A 12,120-nucleotide genomic window follows, 5' to 3' on the forward strand; every position below is an offset into this window, starting at 1 on the left:
ACTAGATTACAACATGATAATATGAAAATAAATATGTTAACATAAAACTTGAAGAGTACATCATCACTAGACAAAAAAGCTTCACTCTTTTCAAACCATTTTGTACTTTAGCATCTTTTCCAAATTTCAAAGATATACAGCTTTCAATGCAGCATGAACAATACTACTTGCACATGGAGAAAAGTTTGTCTTTCTCAATGAAGATTACATCATTGACTTGTAATTTGTGCATTGGGATTTGTAACTTTGCATTGGATACGATCAGTTCAACAATTAGACCAATAGAGTACAAAGAGCAAAAAAAATCTTACAGCTTTTTCTTTCCTATCCATATCCATCCATTGTCACACTTTCTCAAGAACACATGATATATATAGCTAGCATTGTATTGTTTTCAATACACAATGTACAAGCATGTAATGCACGTCAAATGAGAGTGAAATTGAACAAAATCTCGAAGCAGGGCATGAAATTGAGAACAAGATAGGAACTTTTACAATGAAGAGAGCAAAAAAAATTCTGGGTGATTTCTATTTTTTTCAGCAGATTACTGCAATACTGACTTGTACATTGTGCAGTAAAGTTGTACTCTTTTGAACTGGTCAATCTCTAACGTCTCTCTTCTTTTTGCCCATTTTCCCCAAATCTTGACCAATTTCTTATGCAAAATTCAACTATTATGGAGTCGTTACATTGGAAATTAAATGGAAACCTCATTATTCAAGAAGAACCTGAAACCCTTGGTGAAGTCACCGGAAACAAAGGCAAAAGTCGGGGTTCCGATTCCCTCCTCGGTGTACTCGCCGGAGATGGATGCAAATAAAATCCTTTCTTTGCAATCGCCTTGTCTTCAGCTTCAACGTTCAAATTCGGGCTATCTCCGGTTACCGGAGACCTATTGAACAGGTCGGGTATAAGAGGTGTAACTGGGCTAAGTACCAGAGATGGGAAATTAAGAATTCCCGGGGAGAGAATCTCCGGTGTGCCTGGTCTCCGGGGAGAACCAAAGAAGCCAGACTGGTTTACAAAGCCGGGCACCAACGGGCTGATCTTGAAGTTCTTCATGCTGTTTCTCCGCTCATATAGCTTGGATGGTTTCTTGTTAGGACCCGTTTTCATCGGCGGGATGGGGTTTCTGATGGGCGCGGGCGCATCAGATCGGGTGTTGGCGGCGTGCTTGGCGGTTTCGGAGGATCCAGTGAGCATTTGGACTACTTTCTTAAAGGAAGTGGTGTCAGCTTGAACGAAAGTAGTTGGGTAGGGGTTGTTGGGGTCGGATCTGGCGATGGGGGTTGCAGGAGGAGATGGTTGGTGGTGGTGATGATGGTTAGTGGTGGTGCTGGTGTTAGAATTGGTGCTAATGCTATGACTATTTGGAGAAGGGTTTTTGGTATCCAGAGGTCTAGGTGAATAATTTTCCATAGATGAACGAATCTAGAAAGAGAAACCAGGTTGAAATCTAGAGAGATGGAGAGATTGAGATAGAGAAAGAGAGAAGTGTGAGGTGTGGTGAATGGGAAGAAGAAGAAGAAGAAGGAGGTGATGGTTTGGCATTTTGCATTTCAATTTGTTACTTTGTTTGGTTTGGTAGGAAATGTCTTGGTGGGACTTTGGATCTATTCCTTCTACCATCCCCACTCGCTTCTTCGGAGCGTCAACAACACCAAACTTTGACCGCTTAATCTATCTCATTAGGTGTTTGGGAGTGAGCTTTAAAAAGTTTATTCATTCATTAGTTTTTTGTTGCTAAGTTTAAATGATTGTTTGGTAATTATAGAATAAAATCTTTTTTGTACCAATGCTAAGAAGGTTTTGAATATATATATATATATATATATATATATATATATATATATATATATATATATATATATATATATGTGTGATTTTTTTAAATAAATTTGGTCATATAGTATACTCTCGGAAGTCAGGTGTAAGGCTGAGGTGGCACACCTCTTTACATGTGAACACCATTTCTAGGCAAACATAATCATAATCATGATGCGGTGTGACCAGCACTACATCCGGCAACGAAAGAGAGATAATCTCTCTCTCTCTCGATGTTGGTGGAGAGGTGTTGTGATGAAGTTGACCTTTTTGATGTGTGATACTTTTTTGATGGCCTTAGAGCTTCTTTAAAATAAAAGGACAATAATGTTGTCACTTTAAACATGTCTCCATCTCTAAGCGCCCCTATCACACAGGAGTCTTTAAAGATGTGTGAACTGGTAGATCGCACATAGTCATGTCATAGAGGAGACCCAATTTTACATAAGATGTAGTCTGTTGTCCAGAAATTGGCAATATGGTAATCCAAAGATAAAAAATCATATTTGTTCAAATTCCAATAGTTCATGTTAAAATAAAAAATTACAACACGCAATTTTAAAATTTGGCTTAACGAAATTTGCATTTGGGCTAATAAATGAGCCAATGTAGATTTACGTCAATCAAGAACCCATAATTCTAAATTTTCGACAACTATACTGAAGCTCAACTAACATTTCTTGTTTCTTGTTTTTTTTATTCCATTCGTCTTTTACTGCATTATCGCTCTCGATTTGATTGTCGAAAAAAATTAAACAAGTATTCCATAATTCATGGTTTTTGAATATGATATCCTCTCGATTTTATATTCTGATTATTATCGTTGATTAAACAATTAGGACAACGATGACATATAAACAATTACAGAACCAAAGAGAGGCGAAGTGCAAACTGAAACGAGGAAAATGTTTTAAAATATAAGAAAAATGTAACGCATCAATGGTACACTTTCCTAGCTCTTATCATAAGTTCTTACAGAATGAAACTACCAACCCAACGATGTTTTAAAGTATATGAAAAAAGTCAATTGTTTTCCAAATGTAGTTATTACATATAGAGTCTTACTTACTATTCTAATAATAGTGGCGTTATAGAATTCTTTTTTTTTTTCCAAAAATTGAAGTTATTAAAATCCTACTTACATCCAGAATTTTACAAGAAAAACTTAATGAATTTACAGGTATAGCTATTGAGAACGATAGGTTGGAGAGTGTTTGGTAAAAAAGATTTGATGAGTAATATTGTTTCCAAGAATGCTATGTAAGATTCTATATCATACTATGGTTCTTTTGTTTTAATTGTTTTTATAACTTTTATCCATTTGTCGTAGTATTAATGACTTTTTCTTTTATATATATATATATATATATATATATATATATATATATATATATATATATATATATATATATGTGTGTGTGTGTGTGTGTGATTACTCTAAAACCAAGTAAAACTCATAAAACCATAAAACCATATAAAAATAACTATGTTTATTTTTAAACATTTTGTATGTTCATAATTAAAGATATATATGTTTATAGATGAACATGTATGTTCAGTTATGAAAATTGGTAATTTTTATATGGTTTTAAGGTTTTATGAATTTATTTGATTATATGTAGAACTTACCCCTTTATATATATATATATATATATATATATATATATATATATATATATATATATATATATATATATATATATGTTACTAAAATCTATTATGTCTTAAAATGCACCAATAAAAATTTAGTAAAAAATAAATTATTATTTAATCAAATAAACATAGATATTAAATGATTTCTATAATTATATGTTTATTAAATGATATCCATAATTATAATTCATATTTTACGGAAACTAATTAAATTCGTCATTAATGTCCGCAATAATATTCTTTTTCAGAATAATTCATATCTAGGATTACATGTATGGGTTCGTGTTTTGTTTTATGACATAATAAAACAAAGTTGCATGGAACATGGTAAACAAGAGTGCATTCTAGCAGAATGAGAGTGTATTATAGTAGAATAACTATCATTCTCCATGTTCTAGGCAACTTTGTTGTATTATATGTGAATGGGTCATAAAACAAAACATGAACCCATACATGAAAACGTAGATGCAAATTCATTCTAAAAGAATGTTATTGTTAACATTAATGGGGAATTTAATTATTTTCCATAAAAAAGAATTATAATTATGGATATTATTTAATATAAATATAATTATATAAATTATTTAATATCTATCTTTATTTTGATTAAATAATAATTTAATTTTACTAAATTTTTATTGGTTCATTCTATCACACAATAGATGTAACGAACATTTTAGCCTGGCCATATATATATATATATATATATATATATATATATATATATATATATATATATATATATATATATATATTGGATCGAGTGAGGACTCAAAAATAAGTGGGGCTGTGAGAAAAATCTTTGTTGTAGGATTGAAAAAATAAAAGGTGGATATTTGATATTATTTACCGTTAATATTTCGCGAGATGATATGATGTTTTTGTAATTATGTGCGAGATTTTGATATTTTCCGACAAATGTTAATTGTTTAGAGGTTAAACGGGTAAAAGATAAAATAATAAAAAATATATAAAACAAAAAAACAAAAAAGAAATTAAAAACGTTAAAACCGAGCATATATATGTGTAAAAGAAAAAAAATTTGGATTTTTTTTAACGAGAAATAAATAAAATAAATATAAATAAAAAAACAAAATAAAACCAAAATAAACGAAAATAAATAATAAAACTCACTTAAATGATGTTTCATTGACGTTCGGCGCACGTGATTAAATCCTCGAGTCTGTATTAATTACCACGGACGTGGGTCGCATGCGAACGCATCACGTCCAAGTATTGGGTTTGACGTTTGTGCCCTTTACGAAATGGGTGGTGGAGAATTGTCCTTGATGTCCTCACCATTTTTTAAGTCCTCACCGGAATTGGACTATATATATATATATATATATATATATATATATATATATATATATATATATATATATATATATATATATATAAAGAACGCCTAAATCTGACATCATGAGAGTAAGTTATAATTTTTAGAAGTTTCAGTGTAGTAGTATGCGACACAGAAACCGAAATTAAAATCGGTCAATTGTTAGGAAAAACAATCTAAATGAGAATCGAATATCTCATTAATAGGAGTTCGTCAATATAACGACAGACGAGAACGGACGTCGGACGAGAGAGTTTTGAATTTTTAACGGATTTTAACAGTCTAAGTCTATTAAAATATAAATTTAAAAATAAAAAGTCAAAATTAGCCGACAAAGTCTATATGAAAGTTGTAGATAGCATCGATAGTTATGCATGAATATAAAACGCATCGAAAATGGAGCTCGTATGAAGAAGATACGAATTTTTAAAGAAAAAAAACTTTGCGCGCATAGACAGCTTGTGCGGCGCGCATCTGATAACCTTTAAGATTCTGCCATGTGTGTAACATCCCAATGATGAGGTACTTCTAGTTTTAACCCTTATATTGAGATTTATTGCATTTTGGTCCTTATAATGTAAGACTTGTGGATAGGAGGGGCTGTTTTTGCCACTTTTGGATTGTTAGGGCGGAGCCACGTACGCGAGGCGTACGCTTTGTGTACGTACGTGGTGAAGTCCCAAACCCTAATCTTTAGGGTTTGCACCTTATTTATTCATCATTAACTCCCAACCTTGGCTCCTTCCATCAACCTCCATCCTTTCAAACGTCCTTGCAACCCTAATCCACCTTGTGGAGCATTTCTAAGCTTGTGAGTGTGCATTTTGTGCCTTGGAAGAAGAAGGAAGGAAGTAGAGACCATCTTGGAGGAGTGAAGCGCTTTAGATCCAGAAATACACCATCATTTGGCATCACTTGTAGGTATAAAGTTATGAACTTGGTGAAGTTTCATTTAGATCTTGTTTTGGGCTTGATTTAGGCTCTTTTGGTCCCAAATGTGGTGTTTCTTGAGAATGGCATGTTCTTGACCCATTAAGCAATTCTTTCAGACCTTAGGAAGGGTCTTGAGTCATAAAAATAGGGTCTTCATGGTTGGTTTTGCTCCATGCATTCTTTAGAAGGTCTTAATGTACTAAGATGTTGAGTTAAGCACTTAATGGACATGCAAATTCATAAAGTTGGAAAATTTATGACTCTTGAGGATGATTTAGCCCTGGATCTGGAAGTTGGAAACAAGAGCTCAATGCATTAAGCTCTTAATGTGTTTTTGGCAAGACTGGGTGTACGCCTTGCGTAATCTGAGTACGCAGCACGTACGTGGTCAACCTCCCCGATGGTGTTCAATGCTCGAGTATGCCTCGCGTACCTTTGGAGTACGCCCCGCATACACATTCTGTGTTGACTCAGCTGAGTTGACTCGGCTGGGTTGACTCAGTTGACTTGTTAGCTTTGACAAAGTTTGACCAGGGTTAATTTACGAAATTGTGATTATTTTATTAATGGTAAATGTTTAAACATTTAGGACTTGGGTATTTTGAGCCATAGTTAAGCCTTGGTCTCTATCCATTGAACAGGTGACCTATAGAGGGGCGTACTTCATGTTGGATTAGGTGTCTAAACCCATAAATATAATTGGTATGTACTTGACCCGATAGTAGCATGGTCCATTTTGGGTTGCATTCAGTGGAACAATTTGATAGGATGGATATTTGAGAAAGAGGTTATTCGTGATTTATTAATATATTATAAGTATAATATATTAATTGAGAAATCATATTATTTAATTAGTATTGATCAAGAATTAATTTGGAATTAATTTAGTGATCAAAAGAGACTAATTAAATCAACGGGGACTGGTTATGTAAATCAATGATACATATAGTTTGAGCCATTGATCCATGATGGGCTAAGTTTATGTGAGAGTCCATGATAAGTTAGTCCATTTGAGTTATTGGATCATAAACCTACGTGTATGGATTAGGGTTTACAAGTGACCCTTGGAATTCTACACTATATATGTAACCCCTATGCTCTAAAAATTGGCACAAATTACACACAAAAGTTCCAAGAAGAACCCTAGCCATTTTGTGTGCTCCTAACCTCTCTCTCAAAGTCCTCCATTTGTTCATGGTGTTTTGTGAACCATTTGAGGCATTACATTTGAGGTGCTAAGCTCTTGAAAGGCCAAATACTACATGATATAACTAAGAGGTATTCTTCTAACTATATTTAATGTTTCAAGTATCAAAGTTGTATTCTAGTTATAGGTTTCATGCTTTGGATAATTTTTTCTTGCATGTATAACTAGAGAAAACTTAGATCCAAAGCATTAGGGTTGTATGTGCACCATAGGAGTGTTATAGTACATAAAACCCAACAGTGGTATCAGAGCCATGGGTGTTTTCTGTTATATAGATGCATTGGTTAAATTTTCAAAGCTGAAAAAGTCTCATTTTTGGCCTCTGACTGATGGACTCGACGAGTCCAATGATCTGACTCGACGAGTTCACTCACAGATTGGCAACTCGACGAGTTCAGTTCATGCACTCGACGAGTAGGATGTTCTGCTTGCAGATTTTCGAGTTCTTTTTGCCAGAATTGGATTAGGATTATTACCACAAATTGTTTTGTATCATAAAATTCGTTTTTTTATATGGTGATGATTATCCTCATCCAATTAAAAGACAATTATCAAATTTTAAGATAATAAGTTGATTATTTGTATTATTTGATTTGAATTACCTTGCTATGTGAGTTAGATTATGTCAATTTGGTAAATAATAAATTATATGATAATTTTATTAGTTATATTTGATCTAAATGGTTCTTGAAGAGTTTCATAAGTTGTCCTCAAGTTATGAAATATGAAAAGTATCATTCATGAATATTAACTCCTTAAGTTATGGAATTCAAGAGGTTTTGAAGAGTTTCAAAACTTGCTCTCACGTTTTGGAATTTGAAAAGTTTAATTAAAAGGTTTTAATTTGAAATATTGAATTCTAAAACCCTAGTACTTTGAAAAGGTTCAAAAATGCACCTTTTGGTTTTATAACTTAAATTTTTAATTAAAAAGCTTTAATTGTGAAATCTTAAATGTAGAACCTTGACGCTTTGAATAGTTCAAGTTACACCCTTATGGAGTTTATTAAATTAATTAAGTGTTTAATTAAAAGAGAGAATTAATAAATTTATAATAGTATGGTTTACATTTAATTAAATTAAAAGTCTAATTTATAGGTTAAACCACCTAGTATTTTAAATGTATAATATACACCCTTATACTATATAACATTAAAAGTCTAATATTATATATATATATATATATATATATATATATATATATATATATATATATAAGTTAAAAGTCAGTCTTACCGTTAATAGGCCTCATTCACGAAGCTGGTCTATAAGGGGTGTTTAAGGAAGCGGCCTGTAAAATGACCGCCATTGGGTATACATTCTTACCGACCACACTCTTGACTAGTGGATGGTCGTTAGCCGAACGGGTTTGATAATACATTTAAATCCTCATTAAAAGTATAATGAAATATAAAGTAACTAAACCTTTTATAAATTCCCAATCTTAGTTACTTTAGGAAAATATGAATTTGATGCTAACCCATGAAATTGCACATTGAACCTTATTGGTCAGTTAGTGGAGTGTGTGTGGTTAACCAGCACACTAATGTGGACTAATGAAGGATGGAAATGGGTTTCTCGTAAATTATCATTGATCAATGGAGCGTGTGTGGTTAACCGACACATTGATTAGGTGGTTAATGACATCGAGAGTACCAAGCTAATTTGCATGGTTATTCACACCTTATTTGTGATCCTCGGTATCCCAGTTACAAATTTGAAGGGCAGAATCGAGATTAAACATGTCATTGAAAAGTTCAACGAATATCAAAAGATCTAGGAGTTTCATTTAATACTTAATTCATTTAAAAAAATTCGTTTTCGTGGTGGAATTGGTAAATCGACATTTACCTACCAACAAATAGTTTACAATTGGATTACGGCATGCCTCTTCCGAATTGTGAATTATTGTGTTGGGTCCTAGCCTTAATAATTCATGTGGGTGTTATATTAAGGACTTAAATCAACCAAACTTGAATTTCTCCCTTGTAGATGTCTAGTTCTGACAACTATGGTCTTCCCGAATGTTTTGGAAAAAGCTTTCCTCATGAAGATGATGTCCCACGATTGGATCGTGGAAATGGAAATCATACTTCACTTCCTACACCTCCTCCAATAGTTCTCCCTGACCCGCGTGTTTGAAGACTTGAAAAGTTCAAGGTCGCTCAAACCCTATTGGCAAGCAAACACCAAGATGGAAGGTATGTGTGTGCACATGTCTTGGAGATGAAGTCACACGTTGACAGGCTGGGAATGTTAGGAGTCGTTGTCTCGAGGAAGTTGGCTATTGATTTGGTTCTTCAATCACTTCCGAAGTCATATAGTGAGCTCGTTAAAGATTACTATATGACAGACCACAACGTGACCCTTATCGATCTTACCTATTTGCTAATTGCTGCTGAATCAGAAATGATTTGGTGCACTAGTAAAGAAATTTTGATTGGAAGATCTACTTCCCAAACTTCCATGGACATTAGCAATAGAAACATTAGAATTCCAGAAAAGTCTTCTCTTCCCAATGGAAAGGGATCAGCCATGGTCGAACCATTAGACCAAATGGAAAAGAGAAAGGCTAAGTCTGAGATTGTACCGTGTGCCATTCCGAAAGAGTCTGTTTGTTTCTACTTCCAAGATAAGGGGCATTGGTTGCGAAGCTACCTTATTTACTTGAAGGATAACAAGGATGGTAAAGTCAAAGTTTTTGACTCTACTTCAGGTAAGTCCACTATCTAGTTTGCTTGAGGACATAAGCAAAAGATAAGTGTGGGGTAATTTGATATGACCTTATTTAACTAAATATTTTAGTCCATTATCTTAATATATTTGACTAAAATGTTATATTTTTAGATATATGATACATAATATCCTTGAAAATGTTTAGTTACAGTTAAAATGGGAGCTGAGATGCAAAAGGAGGAGAACGGATCTGAAAAAGATGCAAAAAGGATGTTGCTGTCATCTTGACCCCTCATCAGTGTTTTGGCCATATATCATGACTCGTAACTCCGATTGACGATATTTAAAATGTTCTGAAAGATAGACACAAGTTCGGACAACTTTTGTGTTTTGAGAAAATGTTGATTCTCGATAACCACCTCGTGGTGAATGGAAACTTCGCGATCGTTGAGTTGACATGGAGAATATGGGATATATACGTGGACCGCGATGTGGTGGCAGTCAACCACATCATGGTGGCCATATTTTTGTAATTATATATATTTCGGACATTAGGTCGATTCCAGAAGGTGGAGGCCTTAGGGCTGTGATTTTTACTTCGTTTTTGACGTCCTAAACCCTTTGGGATCGATTTTGAAGCTTGAGAGTCGATTGGAGCAAGGATTTGAAGATTCAAGTGCTATTGTATCGAGATTTCACTTCGGGTTTGCTTGATGATCATGTATTGCATTCTTTTGGTGATGTTTTTCTGATTTAGTTTACTAAATATGGTGTAAAAACCTTTACTTTCACTAGATATTGATGAACCCTTGTTGATATGCTTTGATTTCGTTAGTAGGATTAATTGAATTTGGTTTTTACTTGTATTCGAGATTGCTTTACCTTTCACGTTAAAGTTGTGATTTTTATTGCTTATTGATGAGTATTATTAGGATTAGATGATCATTTTATCTTGATGTACTTGAATCATATGAATCTATGATCATTAGGTTTGTATAACTAAGACTTTGATCATAAGCCTAGGGTTAGATAATATTGACTTTGACTGAGTTAGAGGGCATTAGATATCCATGTTATGCTTATATTGATTGTCATGATCATTCATCGTTCATAGTTCAAATATATTTAATTAATTAAGTGTTCATTAATTGCATTATCATTGTGTTAGTTGTTCATTAATTATTAGTACTAGGAAATCCGATCAAGATAACTAGTCAAATTACAATTCGGTAATCAATTCATTAATCCATTTCACTTCTAATTAATCAAACATAAAAACTTGGTAGATTCGTATTCTAGTAGGAGTACTTCTTATTTATTGTTTCCATTTAGTTATTTGGTTTCATTTGATTAATAGAGCGTTAAAACTAGTTTAGTTCTTTTGAACAAAAACCTCATCTTTACTTTTTATAGTTATTAATTTAATTAGCACTTGAATCATTTGATCTAAACCGTCACATTCCCTGTGTTCGACACCCTTTCTTACCTTAAACTATAGTACTTCACGACTAAGTACACTGCTTATTTGTGTTTAAATCTAGTTGAGATTAGAAAAGACTTTATAAATAAAAAACTAATGCAAATAAGACACTATATATATATATATATATATATATATATATATATATATATATATATATATATATATATATATAACATACTATTTAAAAAATATTCAACAATGTATTAAGATTACCTTAAAAACAAGTTAATATTTTATTTTATTTTGAGTTAATTATATATTTTGTGAATTAGTTTTGCATGTTTTTAATTTATTTATATTTATTTGAAAATTAAAGAATTAGTGGGTTGGAAAGGATAAAAAAAATAGATATCCATGTTGGTGGATAAGATAGGTGCAAATGAGATGAAATAGAAAAATTGATTTGAGAGTAATGTGACAAGTGGATTGGAAGAAATAAGAAAGATAGACTCCAAATTAAAAGCTTTCCTAATATGAATTTATTTTATATCTCATTATTATTTATTTTATTTTTATTGACTCGGTTATTACTATTGTAGCGCATTGTTTATTTGTTTTTATTTTATTGACCATCCAAGATACATTGAATGGTCAATATATATTCATTCTTGGTACATTTAATCCCTCATTATTTAACCATATTTGATTTTACACCGGGTTAACACGATGTCGTGGGCGTATTAAGCATATAAAATTTCACTGTTGGTTGCACTAATAATATAGCATGGGGAAGGAGGATCGAATCCTTATGGACACAACCTAAGGGTCAATGTCTTTTTGCATCAGGCACATTCTAGTCATGAAACGGAAAATATAAAAAGGGTTTTTTTTTTAATTAAACTAAAAACTAAAATTTGCAGTGAAAATAAATTAAATAAAACTCAATAATAAAAACGAATTCATTTCTGCTGCGACTTTCCTAATCATGCAATCAGTTTAGATCTGGTTATTTAGAATGTGTTTTATCTAAGCTCGTACTGAGAAAAACTAACAAGCTCTAGTA

General features: G+C 32.5%; 1 protein-coding gene across 1 annotated transcript; it reads right to left on the bottom strand.

Moving 5' to 3' along the window:
- Positions 1–420: 420 nt before the first annotated feature.
- On the bottom strand, positions 421–1,568 carry LOC145106832 (VQ motif-containing protein). The gene has a single exon (XM_079043762.1). It carries the CDS (start codon positions 1,420–1,422, stop codon positions 721–723), a length of 702 nt encoding a protein of 233 aa, XP_078899888.1. The 5' UTR covers positions 1,423–1,568; the 3' UTR covers positions 421–720.
- Between the last annotated feature and the right edge of the window lie 10,552 nt (positions 1,569–12,120).

Source organism: Lactuca virosa, chromosome 4, assembly GCF_052849685.1.
Source record: "Lactuca virosa cultivar CGN04683 chromosome 4, Lactuca_virosa_CGN04683_v6, whole genome shotgun sequence".
In the NCBI taxonomy this organism is placed as follows: domain Eukaryota; kingdom Viridiplantae; phylum Streptophyta; class Magnoliopsida; order Asterales; family Asteraceae; genus Lactuca; species Lactuca virosa.

Coding starts and splice junctions, on each gene's coding strand:
- LOC145106832 (XM_079043762.1), bottom strand. CDS start 1,422: ATGGAAAATTATTCACCTAGACCTCTGGATACCAAAAACCCTTCTCCA.